Source organism: Crotalus tigris, unplaced genomic scaffold (assembly GCF_016545835.1).
Source record: "Crotalus tigris isolate CLP2741 ecotype Arizona unplaced genomic scaffold, ASM1654583v1 scf7180000017814.3102382, whole genome shotgun sequence".
NCBI lineage: Eukaryota > Metazoa > Chordata > Lepidosauria > Squamata > Viperidae > Crotalus > Crotalus tigris.
The window spans coordinates 1,354,481-1,371,070 of record NW_024096652.1 but is presented as its reverse complement, the minus strand read 5'-3'; the positions used below and the strand labels follow the sequence as shown (position 1 = coordinate 1,371,070).

The 16,590-nt window shown below is 44.8% G+C and overlaps 1 protein-coding gene across 1 annotated transcript in view; it reads right to left on the bottom strand.

Moving 5' to 3' along the window:
* Positions 1-1,013: 1,013 nt before the first annotated feature.
* HEATR9 (HEAT repeat containing 9) overlaps positions 1,014-16,590 on the bottom strand; it is a 40,251-nt gene continuing 24,674 nt past the window's right edge. Inside the window, exons 11-16 of the mRNA XM_039342863.1 lie at positions 15,634-15,753; positions 13,247-13,320; positions 5,278-5,329; positions 4,671-4,757; positions 4,479-4,570; positions 1,014-2,105 (exon numbers count right to left, since the gene is read on the bottom strand). Coding sequence (XP_039198797.1) covers positions 2,021-2,105; positions 4,479-4,570; positions 4,671-4,757; positions 5,278-5,329; positions 13,247-13,320; positions 15,634-15,753 — 510 coding nt within the window. The 3' untranslated portion in view covers positions 1,014-2,020. The remainder of the gene's footprint in view (positions 2,106-4,478; positions 4,571-4,670; positions 4,758-5,277; positions 5,330-13,246; positions 13,321-15,633; positions 15,754-16,590) is intronic.

Genomic DNA, 16,590 nt, shown 5'->3' with positions numbered 1-16,590 from the left:
TAGAGAGCAATTGAAAGTGAGTGATAGACAAAGAAGGTGGCAGTGAACAACATCAACACTTTAGCTTTAGGGAAATGGAACTGTCAGAATTAGCCAGACATGCCTATGACAACTGCTTCATGATTCAGTAAAGTTCTTTTGGCATCTAAGTTGTAAAGGAGCCCATGGCATGCTCTCCAAATTCTCAGTATTCTCAGAACAGGTTTCAAACATTTGCATGTTGCAAGCTGAGTGCACCATCTTTAATAAATTCTTGCTATCAGAAACTGCTAAAATTTATGCCCATTGTCTTCAGGATAAAAGGAGACGGTCTGATCATTTCCTCTGATTTTTTTAACTCTACCAAAATAAGTTTCAAGCCCCTTGAATCAAGGTGTTCAATGGACACAACACCTATCCTCGCTACTCACTAAGAAGTAAGCTGTATCCCCCTCTTCCCATCCTCCAATCAGACATATTAATATTTGGCACGTATTTATTTTGCAAAGCTTAAGTGCTCGTTTAATTAATCATGATGAAAAATATGTAATCATGCTGCTCTGCACTGATGCAGGCTAAGCTCCCTTTAAACAATCCTTTGCATTTGTTTTAAAAAAATCAGGTTTGATTATAAAGCATCTTATTCCATGCTGATTATTTTAGAAATGCAGCAGCAACCAACCCATGGCAGCATAGATGTTTCCAGCCAAGCCTTCTATTTGGAATGGCAAAGAAGCTGCCTGACCATTAACAATCCCTTGGAGGAAACACAAAAATGCCCCATTCGGTGCACTGCTATATTTTCATACAGTGAGTCCTTAAGACCAGGGCCCTCCAAACGTGGCAACTTTAAGACTTGTGGATTTCAACGTCTAAAATTCCCCAGTCAGCATTGGTGGCTGAGGAATTCCTGGAGCTAAAGTCCACAAGTCTTAACATTGCTAAATTTGGAGACCCCTACTCCAGACCATAGCCCTATTTTCTTTTATGATCTCTTTTATGTATTGGGGATTCAGGCATCACATGAAGGCACATTGTGAACAACAAGCTTCTTTATTGATCTTCTCCTTACAACCAGCAAACAGCAAAAGGCACGCAAGCCTTTTATAGCGTCCTGAACCCGGACAGCAACAACCAATAAGAATCTGGCTATTTTGCGCCTTGCGCATGCGCACAAGGCTGGAGCCAGCTAGTCTGGTCCCTGGCAGCTTTTGGTTTGCTCGGGACCGTTTGCAACATTTCTGAGCCTGCTGAATACTTCAGCAGGCTCAGGACACAACAATCCCCTTTTTCCTTTCAAAGAGTAACCATTCCTCTCCTGGAAGATAACCCTTTGTTAGCTGATCCACAGAGTCAAAATCAGGCAGGCTCAACAACTCACTATAACCAGGAAAAAAAGTAGTTTTGCATTTGCTGTGGCAATTAGTGGCCAGAAATGGTACCAATTTGCAAGAAAGAAAAATATTTAAACACAAAGGTGATGTGTGCCAGTGTGTGTAATAGAAGTTCAACCTTCCTAAATGCGGCCTTTCTTCTTATGCATTTTTATCTACATCAAATAATCTGCTGACCTGCATTTCAGCTTTGCCAAAATTCAAAACTCTCTCGTTCAAAGCAAAGGCCTTCTTCTGATTTTCAGTGTTAGGGAACAAAATCTGAAAAAAAAAAGTTTCTGGTCCAAACTAGAGCTGATGCACCTTCAGGGCCCTTTCCTAGTTAGATTTCATTTCTTGCCTGGGCAACAGTTTCCGAATTTGCTTGAGGTGACAGCAGCAAGATAGATGTAACTTGGAATTACATTAACCACATGGCAATGTAGAGCCAACAATCTGCAGGAAAACTGGCTGCACACAGAGAACCTCAAACAGATGGCTTGAACATCTGGCATCTACTGAATCTCCTACAAACGGCAAATGGTAACCCTGAACCCACCTGGTCAAAAACAGACCCTATATTTTGTCTATTTGGCACACTGGAAACCTAGAGGCAATGTTTTAATCCACCATTTGTGTCTGCATGCCAAAAAAAAAAAAAGATCTTTTCATTGGATTATAAAAGAGTGGAGCATCAATTCTTTCTGAACTTCTGAGCGTCGGTCAAGTATCTCCAAGGCTTTGCTAGACTCCCTGGGAAAAGGAGGCAGAGGTTAGAAAGGGGGAAAAGCAAAGCAAGGAAAACAAAAACAGAAAAGAAGGTTGCCAACAAAAACTCCCTTATGATATTTGTATTTCAGAAACATTAAGGATGTCTGATTGCATCCATTGTAGTGTGTTTGCTTGCTGACTTAGTTTCTTCACTGGGAAAGCTGATGCTGCTGAACTGTGACTTTTGACTTCCATTATGGCATGGTCCCCGAATGACAGATTTGGACCTCGTCCACTTAAGTCTTCAGATCCACTTTGTGTAGTCAGTGCAGTGAAACACTGAGTAGTTTCATAGATTGTCCTAAAGCACGGTTAAGCACCCAGCAACTTGCACTGCTTGTCCCCACCATTCCCTGAACCCTCCCAGCTACTGTTAGAAAACACATTGGAGGTGTTTAATCCTACCCCAGTGCAGATGCAAATGCAGCATGCTTGACAAAGGGCACAGGCAAATGGTTGGATAAAAATATAGTTCACCAGCATGATGACATCAAATTTGTTACCGTACTACCCAACCGTATTTTGCCATGCTAACCGTATTTTGCCATGCTGAGGAAGGACATTGTCTTTCCAGTTCTAACATGAGGTGGGTTAATATAAATGATGAATGGAATTTCCTGGTTCAATTTCCCCTCCCACTGAACATCACATGCAAGTGGGAACAACGGTCACTCATCACTTTGCCTTACGTGGGGTTGGGGTTGCAACTTGGGGAGAAGATGCAGAGTTTGGAGAGATAGCCATCCATGAGTTACCCCCTACCCCTGCAAGGGGAAATGTGGCAGCATAAACTGAGGAGATGGCTCTTTATCTGCCAGGTCACTGATCCCATATATCAAGAAATAGCAAATAAATACCGGTAACTATCTTGCCCTGCTTCTCCTGCTTCTCTTCCAAGCCCTGACATTAAGCTGGACTGATTCAGGCAGGGAACAGTGGTAGGAGAAGCAGAGAGTGTCTATCAGACAGCCTGAGAAACAGCAGAAAGGCACAAGGGAGGTAGGGCGGTGAAACACTGATCCATAGCTGTTTTGAAAGAGAGTTAAACCCATGCCGTGGTGCTTTCAAGTGTGGGTTTAGTGCAGGGGTCTCCAACCTTGACAACTTTAAGATTGTGGACTTCAACTCCCCAGTTGGCTGGGGTGTTCTGGGAGTGGAAGTCCACAAGTCTTAAAGTTGCCATGTTTGGAGACCTCCAGTTTAATGCATTTCAGAACTGCAGTGAACCCATACTTAAAGCAGAATAATTGCTAAGGCAATAGTCTCTACTCACGATGCAGCTTCTTGCTGTTCTCACAACTGCTTCATGTCTACCACCAAAACTTATGCTATTTTAAACACAGGTTTATGAGGTTTAGGGCAGAGCTAGAATTGTTTGCAGGAGAATCTGGAAAAGGCAGATTTTTAATATTAGTTCTCATTCTCTTGCTTTTACTGTGCAGCCACCACTAGGGAACTGTTACTCAGGCTGATCTGGTGGGAGAGTTATTTCTTATCCTGATAAAATGTCTAGCAATTAACAACATAAAGAAAAAAATTGAGATTGTCTCTCCTTCACAGAAGAGACAAGCTGACAGTCCTTCCTATATATATATATAAAAAGGAACAGGAAATGAACATGAATCTTTTCATCATAAATTGTTTATACGTAGGTAGATTTCTTATCTAAAGGCATGGTATTCAAATGAAATTCTTGGGTTTTTAAACTTTCTCTTCATAAATGCTATACATTGGATCCTAGTTTCTTTCTCCTCAAATTAATTGTTCATCGAGAGTGTATCCACTTGGGATGGTGAGTTGGGCAGCATATACATTTAACTTAAAATTAAATAAATAAAATGTTTCCAGACTAGACTGCCCAGAGGGGAGTCTGTCGTCCATGTCTGTGAGCCAGCAGCTGGCTCGGATGCCTGGTGGGTTCTCTAGGGCAGGGGTAGGCAACCTTGGCTCTTTTATGACTTGTGGACTTCAACTCCCAGCAGAGCTGGCTCAGGAATTCTGGGAGTTGAAGTCCACGAGTCATAAAAGAGCCAAGGTTGCCTACCCCTGCTCTAGGGGAACCTAGTTTGAAACCATTTGATCTTCCACTGTTCAGATCAGAACAGTCTTTAGTGCTACCATCAGACTGGAACAGCTAAAGACAAAACTGCCTCACTTGAGGGCTGGGGTTGAGATCAAGGCAATAACAGTCTCGGTATGTAAAAATAGTTATGAGGACATGTTCAGGTACAGGATTCATATCAGGACGTGCTCCAGAGTTCCTTTTTGGTTCTCAAATAAACACTTGTTTAGAGTTGGAAATACGATTGTATACCTTTGCTCTAAAGTAACAACTTCTCTTAATGTGCATATTACCTGCCCAGAATTCCTCCTCCTTGTTTCTTCTTCTTAAGGCTCTTCCTCACATTTATGTTATCAATTCCCAGAGTGGAAAAGGTTCTGATAACCTATAATGGGACAGAACACATCCAAAATATTGACCAATCAAAATGATGCAAAGAACATAGCCAGCCCTCTTCCGTCTCTCTGCAGTGTTCTTCTACTGACCTGTATGCGAACTGCTTCATTGGTGTCCACTTCTAGCATCTCCAACAAGGCTAAGAACACACTTGTGTGGCGGATACCAAGAACACCCTAGTTAAAAACAAAGTAGGGGGATCTTTATGGATTGCATCTAATTAGCCAAATGTCTCCCAACAGCCTTTCCCTTGCAGATTCTTAGGCAATGCCCCAATCTGCTCCAGAAAAGTCAGAGGCCCTCAGCATTATGTCTGAAGGAACATCCAGTGCTGGGAGGGAGAAGAATAGAATAGAATAGAATAGAATAGAATAGAATAGAATAGAATAGAATAGAATAGAATAGAGCTGGAAAGGACCTTGGAGATCTTCTAGTCCAGCCCCCTGCTCAAGCAGGAGAACCTATACTATTTCAGATAAGTGACTTAGTCTCTTCTTTAAAACCTCCAGTGATGGAGCGCTCATGATTTCTGGAAGCAAGCTGTTCCACTGGTTAATTGTCCTCACTGTTAGGAAGTTTCTCCTTAATTCCAGGTTGCTTCTCTCTTTCCCTCCTGAATTTCCCCTATAAGACCCCTTTTGGAGATTGCAGATTGATAAATTGAAGCTAATGGGCTAGGCAGGAACTAAGACTTACTAAGGTAATCACCGCCTGCTTCCGGATCACATCATTCTCATCCTCAAGCTGCCTGTGGAAGAGGAAGGAACATTTAAATGAAATAGAAAAAGACATTTTCTCCATAGCCTTGAGATAAATAAAAAGAGAGGGAGAGGCATTCCTGTTGAGTCCGTGGCGGGAAAACAGACACGAGAAGCAGCTGGAGTTCTCAGTTTCTTTTATTCAGCGTTCAGCTTACAGGAAGATGGCTTCAGCCTCGCCCAAACGCCTCGCAGCCTCTTCTATAGGCAACTCCCGGGTAAAAGGGTTACTTTTCCCGCGCCAGCACCCGCGCATGCGCACGGCGCTGGCGACAGCCTGTCTGGTCCCGGGCAGCTTTGCACTGCGGGGGATGCCTGCAAACGCCCGAGCCGTTTGCAAAAAGGCTCGGGACATAAACACCCCTTCCCCCGGGCTAAAAAACTACTACCAACATACAACATTTATTTTATACGACAATTTGCTCCCCAGTGCTCCCACTGTTTACTGGCTTTTGCCTTGCCAGCAATGTTAGGTAATCTTCTAGGTACTTAGGAGATTTCTTTGCTCTCTGTGACCTTCTTAGCTCTGGGTTACTGGCATAAGTCCCCTGACTGGAGGGAGGCGTGAGCCTGTTCTCTCTATTGTGCCCGGGGGTCTTCCAAGGACTGTGCCCCGATGCCTGGCCTGCTTGCTTGCCCACCGGGCTCGTCAGGCCAGGGCTTCTGTTGCTTTGTGACCTGGTTGTCCTACCTCGCTGTAGACCCTCAGGCCCCTTGAAGTGATAGCCACTGCTGGGCGTCTCTGTAGAACCTCCTAGGTCAGTCCAAGACCTGTCAGGAGGCTGTCCCATCCCTGAACCCCATTCTGTGCTCGGGCTCGTGTGGGTTTCTGTACTTTCCCACAACTCAGGTGTTCCCTGATTTGTGCTAGGGGTGTTGTAGTCGGGACTTGGTTCCTCGACTAGCTCTGTGTATGTTTGACCCCCTGTAGGATTTGGGGTAAGGTCAGGCCAACCTTGGGAACTGTGTGCCAGCTCTCTTGCGGGGAATGATTTGGTGGGATGCCCCCGGGTATCCTCCGTTGCTGGAGTGCTGTGTGATGTATGTGGAAAGTGAGTATGCCCCCGGGGTGATTCCCTGGCTGGAGTAGGCGTGAGTGCCTGTTGTGTTATTTTTTTTCTGGGGTGCGGTGGGGGTTTTTTTCTGTGGGGGGGGGGGGGGGGTTTTTTGGGGGGTGGGTCGGCGGGGGGGTGGGGGGGGGGTGGGGGGTGGGTTTGGGGGGGGTAAGCTCCATGACTTCCTTTCGGAGCAATTGCAGAATACTGGGATGGGCAGTTTGTGGCTCCCTCAGCGGAGAGGGCAGTAGCTCTTGCCCTTCCCTTTGCTCCAAAGGGTCCCCCTCCCCCCCTGGAAAAGACCCAGGAGTCTCATCAGAAAAGTCTCGCCTAGAGCGAAGTTGGTCGATGTGCCGACGCAGGACACGACCGTTGTCCAGGGCAACCTCGTAGGAGAGAGGACCTGTGATCCTGGACACAGAAGCGGGGACCCATGTATGACCAGGCCCGTAATTGCGAGCCCAAACCGGGGCACCCACAAGTAGTTGTCTAGGTGCCCTAGGATGTGAGGTAGATGAAGGCAGTCTGTCCGGATGCAACCGGTCAAGTCTAGTAGTAAGTTGGCGCCCCCAACGAAGTTCAGCTGGACTTCTCCCTGTAGAAGTGGACGGTGTGGTGCGATAAGAAAGGAGAAAGTCAGCCAACCTGTGATGCCAGTCCCCGTAGGTGAGTCTCTTCAAGGCGTCCTTTGCGATGCGCACCATGCGTTCAGCCATACCGTTGGTGGATGGGTGAAAAGGCGCAGACGTGGCATGACGAATCAGGTTTGCCTGTAAGAAAGCTTGGAATTCGGAGGAGGTGAATTGAGGGCCGTTGTCAGACACAATGACATCTGGCAGCCCGTGTGCAGCAAAAATCCCCCTCAGTACCTGAATAGTCTTTGCAGTGGTGGTGGATGAGACAGGCACAACCTCAAGCCATTTTGAATGGCTGTCAACAAGGACCAAGAAGAACTGGCCCTGAAAGGGCCCAGCGTAGTCAATGTGCACCCTAGACCATGGGGACTGTGTTTCCTCCCATCTATGCACAGGAGCTTGGGGCATCTCTGGGCGAGAATCGTAGCACAGGTGGCAGCGTGTACCTTAGCCTCAATATCTTTATCTAAAGCAGGCCACCACAAGTGGCTGCGTGCAAGAGCCTTCATACGAACAAATGCCAGGATGACCCTCGTGGAGGGATTCTAAGACCCTAGTCCTCATTGAGGTGGGAATGACAACTCTGTTTCCCCAAAGCAGACAACCCTGAGAAAGGGACAGTTCGTTCCTTTTGGACCAGAAACTCTGAAACTCAGGACTAGGGCAGTGCTCAGGCCACCCGGACAGGACCCAGGAGCGGACACGTGAAAGTGTGTGATCTGTACCTGTTTCAGCGGTAACATCCCTGGCACTAAGAGGGAGCTCGGGCAAGGCTTGGATTGATAGAATGTTGACAGCTGGCGCGGGGTCAGCTTCTACTACTGGCAGAGGCAATCTACTGAGGCCATCAGCATGGCCCATTTCTTTCCCAGGCTTGTGGAGTAATGAAAAATCATATGCAGACAAGAAAATAGACCACCTAAGCATTCTAGGGGAAATGATGTGGGGAGTCTGCTTACGTGTGGTAAACAGTCCCAGCAGAGGCTTATGGTCAGTGAAGACCGTGAAATGCCTGCCATATAGAAAATCGTGGAATTTTTTAATTCCAGCAACAACAGCCAGAGCCTCCCTGTCTATCTGAGCGTAGTTGCGCTCGGCAGAAGACAGTGTTCTGGAGTAGTATGCAATAGGAACCTGAGTTCCATCAGACCTGAGGTGACTCAGGACAGCTCCAACCCCGTAGGGGGACGCATCACAAGCGATGCACACAGGAAGAGACTCGTTGAAATGTGCAAGAACACTGTTAGAAGTGAGCAAGGCCTTGACTTCTTTAAAGCAAGCCTCATGTGCTTGTGACCACAGCCACACAGCTTGTTTGTCTAGTAGCCTGTGAAGAGGCTCAGCTACACTAGCTTTATGTGGAAGAAAAGAATTGTAGAAATTCAGGAGGCCTAAGAAGGCCTGAAGTTCGGCCTTAGACTTTGGCCTGGGTGCTTCTAAAATAGCAGTTAGTTTGGATTCAGCAGGATGAATCCCAGCAGCATCAATTTTGAATCCCAGAAATTCAGTAGAAGGCACCCCAATCTTGCATTTGTCTTTTCTGAGCTTGAGGCCTGATTTCCTGAATCTTAACAGGACAGCCCTCAGCCTTTCAGCTAGAATGTGTGTGGAGTCTCCTGCAATCAAGACATCGTCAAAGTAGGGGCAGACCCCTGGTATACCTCGTAGTGTGTTTTCCATTACGCTTTGGAAAATCCCAGGAGCGACATTTACTCCAAACTGTAGCCTTTTACTTTAAAGGCTCCCCTGTGGGTCACAATGGTCTGAGCTATGGCAGCATCATCATCAACAGGCAGCTGTTGATATGCTTGAGCTAGGTCAAGCTTTGCAAAAACACGCCCCCCCTTGAGAGAGGCCAGGATGTGACTGACCACAGGAACAGGATAGGCATGTTGCTGCAATGCCTTATTGAGTGTGCATTTGTAATCAGCACAAATGCGAATGTCCCCATTTGCCTTTAGAGGCGTGACAATGGGGGTCTCCCACGGGCTGGAATCAACAGGTTCTAGGATTCCCTGTTGGATTAGTTTGTCTAATTCAGTATCAATCTTACTTTTTAAAGCAAAAGGGACCCTTCTTGCTTTAATCCTAATGGGAGTGACAGTGGGGTCTAGCTTTAAGGACACAGATGGTCCTTTGAATGTGCCCAGCTGGGGGCTGAAAACATCTGCAAATTCTTTGCAGACTTCCTGTAGGTCGAGTGTTTGTAAGCTGTTGAGTCCTGTGATGTGTATCCCCAGGGCCTCAAACCAATCGAGTCCTATGAGACTCGTTCGTTCACCCCCTACTACTAATAAGTCTAGTGGACCTTCAAAACTCTTGTATTGCACGTTAAGGGTGGCCTCCCCCTTAACACACACTCTTGAGTTCTGAAAATCTGTTAATACAATATCAGAAGGCCTTAACTTGGCCTTAGTCCCACTACTGGAACAAATCTTCCTAAATGTATGCAATGAAATGATGGAAAGGGCAGACCCTGTGTCTAGTTCCATAGATAATGGAACCCCTTGTAGCTTCACGTTGAGTGACAGCTTTTTCTTCATGGGCTTGTGTGTGCCTGTTCTACAGATGCTTCTTCGCGAAGCGCAAAAACCTACCCTATTCTGGCTGGGGATCTGGTACCCTTCAGGCGTTCTTCTTGGGGTTGTGCCTTTCGTCGGCCCAGACACACAGCTGCAATGTGCCCTGTTTGCCGCATGCCCGGCAGGTAGCGGAGCGGAACTTGCAGTCGGTTCTCCTGTGGCGACCTCCACAGCCGATGCACTTGAGCGGAGCCGAAGAGCTTCCCTTCTGGTTCTCTTCCTTCGCGGGGTGTAGACGGTCGACTTCTTCGTCCGGATCCTCCTCGGAGTTTCGTCGGACGTCTTCCTGGTGCACGGACGCACCCTCTGCACTGCTTCTGATCGGCCGCATGTTCTTGACGGCGCCGCCTGCTGCTTCTTCTGCGGTGACTTCCCTTAAGGCGTCTTGGAAGGATAATTCTTCCTTAGCGAAAAGTCTCTGTTGTAGCTTCTCGATGCCTTAACCCGCACACGAATCGGTCCCTCAGTCGTTCCTCGAGGTCCTTGAACTCGCAGGGCTTGGCGGCCTTCCGTAACGCGGCGATGTATTCCTTGGCTGACTCACCGGACCGTTGATCCCTCTGTTCGAAGGTGTGGCGCCATGAGATAACGGACACCTTGGGGTGGAAGTGCTCCTTCAGCAGCTTCTTCAGGTCTGCGTAGCTTACAGACTCTACTGGAACAGGTGCTGCAAGGTTTTCTGCGATTTCGAAGGCGTCTTGGCCGCAAACGCAAAGCAGGGTGGCAGCCTTCAAGCTATCTTCCCTCACTTGGTTTGCCTTGAAGTAGTTCTCCATTCTGGATACGTAGGACTCCCACCGCTCTGGATGTGAGACGTCGAATTCTGAAAGCCTTCCGATTTTCGCCATCTTCGGATCTTCAGGAGACGGGTCTATCAGCCAGCCTACCCCCGAATGCGCACCGGAATGGCGGGCAGCTGCCGAGTCGACGCCGTTCCTCTTCCGCCGCTGAGGACTCCTTGGGTAAGCTTACAGTTCTTCCTTTCCAGGTAGTGCAAGGCATCCCACCCTCGTCGCCAGTGTTGAGTCCGTGGCGGGAAAACAGACACGAGAAGCAGCTGGAGTTCTCAGTTTCTTTTATTCAGTGTTCAGCTTACAGGAAGATGGCTTCAGCCTCGCCCAAACGCCTCACAGCCTCTTATATAGGCAACTCCCGGGTAAATGGGTTACCTTTCCCGCGCCAGCACCCGCGCATGCGCACGGCGCTGGCGACAGCCTGTCTGGTCCCGGGCAGCTTTGCACCTGCCCGGGACTGCCTGCAAACGCCCGAGCCGTTTGCAAAGGCTCGGGACATAACAATTCCAATATACCATTCTTTGAAAGAACCCTTTCTAAAGATCCATTCTCAAAAAGGGAAGCTTTTCCGCTCTATACAGGTAGGCCTCAACTTACAACCAGAACTGAGCCCAAAATTTCTGTTGCTAAGCGAGACATTTGTTAAGTGAATTTTGCTCCATTTTACGACCTTTCTTAACAAAGCTGTTAAGTGAATCACTGCAGTTGTTAAGCTAGTGACATGGCTGCTAAGTGAATCTGGCTTCCCCAGTGACTTTGCTTGTCAGAAGGTGTCAAAATGTGATCACATGACTCCGGGACCCCGGGACCGTCATAAGTATGAACCAGTTGCCAAGCATCTGAATTTTGATCATATGACCATGGGGACGCTGCAACGGTTGTAAGTGTGAAAAAAAATAGTCATAGGTCACTCTTTTCAGTGCCATTGTAACTTTGAATGGTCACTAAACCAACTGTTGTAAGTCGAGGACTATCTGTATTTCCCAGCTTATTGAGTTCGATGACAAACCCTAAAGAATAGCCCAATTCTGAGTGGTCACTGTAGCCAGCGAGCCAGAGGAGTCTCCACTGGAGAAGCTGAAACTATGCTGCTTTTCAGAAGCTTTAGTAAACATGGCTGGACGTTAACAGGTGTTGATGTTTTTGTTGGATTCAATACGTTGGATATGAATCAGGATTGTCCTCCACCTCATTTAACTTTGTACCAGGATTATGCTTCTGCCTCCACTCTAGGGTTGGATAGGATATACTTTTCAATCTTCCATCTTTGCCTTAACTATCCTCATTGCCTCTGTGTGTGTGTGGAGGAGGGAGGGAGGGAGAGAGGGGGGAGTCTTTTGCTTATCTGGCCCAGTAAGAACTGTTCTACTACTATATGCCAGTTTATAGATCTTTGGAACCTGTGCCTCACCTCGACCCTCTTCTGCCAGTATAAGTTTAGCAAATACACTCAGTTGCAGAATCTCTACAGTTATGAAACAATTGTTTATGGGTAAGATTCATTGAAGGTAGTGAAAATTATATTTTTTTAGTAAACCTACATAAGACTGGAGTGTACCTATGAGATTCCATATTTATTTGGATCATAGAAAATATTATCAATTTACTTTTCCTGCTGTGCTGGTCTTCTGTACCCAGGCCTCAGAGTTACAATGCAGACTCACCCAAGCAGGCCTGAGTCTCACTACTGAGAGATAGAATCCCACTAGATCTTTTATGTTAATAATTCCTAACTACAGCCTCTTCCTACAATACAGAGTGAGATCCTGAGGGCAGGATTAGAGCCAGCGTCTTCTGATTTTATCACTTTTACTACCCTACAGCAAGTCTGTGTTTTTCTCATCACTTTTTAATTAACTCCACACACATACATGTAGCCAGTACTGATACAGCTGTCTAGGCCATATTTTATCAGACTCTCTAAAAAAAATAATCATCTGTGTATAAATGAGGATTTTGCGACCTTCAGAATGTGGTCTCTCGTGTATAAAAGAATAAACACAACAGTGATTATTCTGGAATATAATTATGTCTATGAAGCTCACAGATTTCTCACAGTGCTGCTGCAATAAACAAATTTTGTCTCTTAATGGGTTTCTCATATGAACTGAAGGGGGAAAAAATGGAGCACAATAGGAAAACTTCCACAAGGGATCTTTGGGCTGTTTCCAGATCAGCACTGCATCAACCAACTCCTTTGCTTCTTTTTGGCAGGTGAATTGATTTATTTCTGGCACAACAGCCATACTTCTGAAATCACACTAAAGTCAACTTCCCTCTTGAGATACAGAAGGGCATTGTGAGAGTTCTTTGTTCTTCAAGAACTGGACACACCACAGCATAACAAATCTGTACGAAATACAGGTAGTCCTCAACTTACAACCTACTGCTTAGTGACTGCTCAAAGTTACAACACACTTCCCCAAAGTTACTTAAAACCAAGTTTCAAAGCTACAGCCACTGCAGTGCCCCTACAGTTATTCAACCTTACGACTAACCACAGGGATGCTGCAGTAGCCTCCCCACCACCTACTTCTCGCTATCCATCCCACATGGTTCTTGATCACATAGTTTGGGCTGCCAACTTGATTTTTTAAAAAAAAACCTCTCCCCCCCCCACACACTGACAAATGCCCCTGCCGAGCACATGTGTCCATCCTGTACTAAATTATGGAGGAGGATTGTTTGAATGTTTTGCACTCTGATTTGTCAGTACAGGAGAGAGCACTGATTGGCTTGTCTGTTCTCAGCGTTTCAAAACTGGCAGAAGCTAAGATGTCCCTGGATCACTTTCAAGTCACTTGAAAGAGAGGCAGATCTTTACATTTGTATGCAACTTACCTCTCCACTATTTCCCAAACTCGCGTTTTCATTTTGAGTTCTTCAATAGCCAAAGCCATTTTCTGTCTGACTATCTGAATGATTGATTGATAGAAAGAAACAAGTGAAAGGTTTAGGGACAAATAAAGGGGCACTGAATATTTGAGCAAAATGATCCAGTGTGACTTAATGACTGGATTTTCTTAATATGAGATGGAGTCCTGATGCTTATCAGACTTGCAAACCTTCTGGCCTTAATAGAGGGACAACTGTTGAGTTGGAGAATTTGTTCTTTTTGTGGACTAGAACTTCAGGCCTCATCCCAAAGATTACTTCCCAATTAGTTGGTGAGCTCCTTCCATAATGCTTCCCATGTAGGGGGTGCATTTATGGTAAGCTTTTTTATGCTGCTGTATGCGAAAACCCAGCTCTCTGGAAAAGGCTTTATGCTGGGAAAGGTGGATGGAAATAGAAGAATAAGACAATTGGCAGCAAGATGGATGGACTCAGTTACAGTGGTGATGGCTGCACTATTGAGAGACTTGAAAAAACAGGCTAGGGATAGATCATCATAGAGAAAATCTGCCTATGTGGTTGCTAAGAGTCAAAAATTATTTGATTGCACATAATTAACAAAAAAATCAATATTATCCATAGCTTACAGCACACCGCCTGAAATGTATAAACTGTGCATTCTTGGATAGCGCAGCAGTAGGTCACTAGAACCAGGGACAGAAAGACAAATATCTATTCCCACTCTAGGACAGCTTTGCCATCTCTATATTGGCAGGGTTTCAATTCCTGAATTTGAGTACAATAAACAGCTTCTGAAGTTAGGAAACATGAGAGTTGAAGTTCTAGTAAATTTGGGAAGGCTGCTATTTTAATTACTTCCATGAAAGATCCAGGATAAAAAAAATGTGCCTGTTTCTTTCAAATCTGATAGCTATAAAGACCTCATAATTAAGGTACAACATAAACTATCTGTGAAGACCTTGTTAGAACAGAAATGAGAACAGCAGCTGGATAAGCAAGAGGATTTTCCTAACATTTGATCTGCAGCAGAACATGAAAGAGAGCGACATTTTCTACCTGTGCCAATCTTCCTTCCAGATTCATGTATCTTTCTGGTCTCAACAGATTCCACAGAAAATATGCATAAGATCTTCCATGGAAGCTCCCTGGCCTGTGGGCAATAGCAATCTGAGAATTTTTGCTGTGCCATATTCATGACTTGCCATCTCCTTTCTTCCTATCAAACTGTTATGCTTTTCTCCAAGTCAGCTCTTCTTCTTCCTCTTCCTCTTCTTCTTTTTCTTCTTCTTCTTCTTCTTCTTCTTCTTCTTCTTCTTCTTCTTCTTCTTCTTCTTCTTCTTCTTCTTCTTCTTCCTCTTCCTCTTCCTCTTCCTCTTCCTCTTCCTCTTCTTCTTCTTCTTCTTCTTCTTCTTCTTCTTCTTCTTCTTCTTCTTCTTCTTCTTCTTCATCACAGACTTTTAACTTTTAATGGTTAGTTCTTGTTCACCATCTTCCATAAAGACAAGGTCCCCCTGATTTTTGATCTCCATCTGACTCTGAGAATAGATTAGATAAGTCTTGACTAACTCAAGAAACACATTTGATACGCTGAGCTATTTCTGTGAGTGGTTATCAGCACAACACAGGCATATTGTTACCAACTAGCAGAGCAAACTGGTTGGAGGGCCTGGACCTGGACCTTCTCAGGAACCATTTCCATGTCTGGCTTAGCACAAGGAGCTCTATTTAGAAGGCTAGATGGTCAGCAGCAATCACCTAGTCGAATCTCAGACAGCCTTGTCTTTCCCTTGACAGATAAAGTGTGTCCACTGTACAGAATAAATGTAGTAGAAAGAAAAGAGTCAAGAGACAGAGGGAGAGAACCTCTGATCCCAAATGAGACCTAAGAAAAAAATAATGAGACTCAATAATGAACCATCACAATTTGATGATATAGTGGTTATAAAGTTAGACTAGGACCAAAGAAACCCATGTCCATGTCTACTTTCAGGCATGGAAACTCTCCAGGTTAATTTGAGCTGGATACTCAGAGTTGCTTCTTGCAAAATGGGTAGCCATAGAAATATGATCAATCAATCAATTAATCAATCCTCTCAGGTTCCCCTCACCAGGTAGTTACTGTGTGAAAAACCGAAGGAGACAATGCTATGTACATTACCTTGAGTTACTAGAGGAAAGCCTATATATCTTCTTCTTCTTGTGCCATATCCGTTATCAGACGTTAGCGATCATGTTGGCGATCCTGTTTTTATCAGCAACTGCACGAAAAAGTGCTGCTGTGTTTTGTCCAAACCAGTCCCTTAGATTTTGATGTTCTTAAGCCTATATATAAATCTAATAAATAAATAGGTACAAAATGTCTTCATCCTTACCAGAAAAGGCTCATCAGATATCTTCTTGAGCAGCACATTAAAAACATCCTCCTCTAGTCCTTCCTGTTGGATTATTTCAAGGCCTATGGTGGTCAACAAATCTGTTGAACCAGCACGATGCTGGATGGAAAGAGATAACAGGAATGTGAACTACTCAGCTAGTAACAGGATTTGGATTTCAGCACAAGCTTTCTTCAGCTTGGCCTTATTATTAAACTATTTTGCATCAAGTGGAATGCCTGTTTCCTATTATCCACAGTTGTTCACGCACCAAACGTATGGAAGAATACATACATCAGAGAAGTCCAGAAGGAATATATACATTGTGGTCTTTATAACATCATAATTTGCATTTAGATTTAGTACCAAGCATAGTTTTCTTAGAAATGTAACCCATTAAATCCAGACTTAAGTCTGCAGAAAGATTATAAACTTTATTCTTTTTCCACTTTTCTTAGACCACAGCTCTTTTTAATTATTTCATTTATACACCATCCAAAATCACTCTATAAGGGAGATGGGCGGTTTCTACATTTGACAAATAAATAGATAAATTAGGTAGAACCCATCAATTCATGCACTTATTTCAATAATGCTGTAACATTCTAGGAAAGGTGTTTTAACTCTTTTCTGATTTTATTAAATAATATATCCACCTAAATTACTTTATTAAGGTACTTAGTTCCTACCCAAAAGCTCAAAGCGGTGTTCTTCAATCTGGTAACCATCCAAATATATTGAAGGAGATTTCATTCTCCAAAATAGTTGGGGAAGGGGGATGAAAAATGAGTATGAAAAGACCTGGGCCTAAATCCTGCCTGAGCTAAGATTGTCCTGTTTAACAGCATTCAGAGGGGAAGCTATGCTAGTCTCTTACTGAAAAATCAATAGGTAGGACACTGTATATGGGTTATGTTTTTGAAACCTTATGCTGAGTAAAGTACTATGAGATCTTTT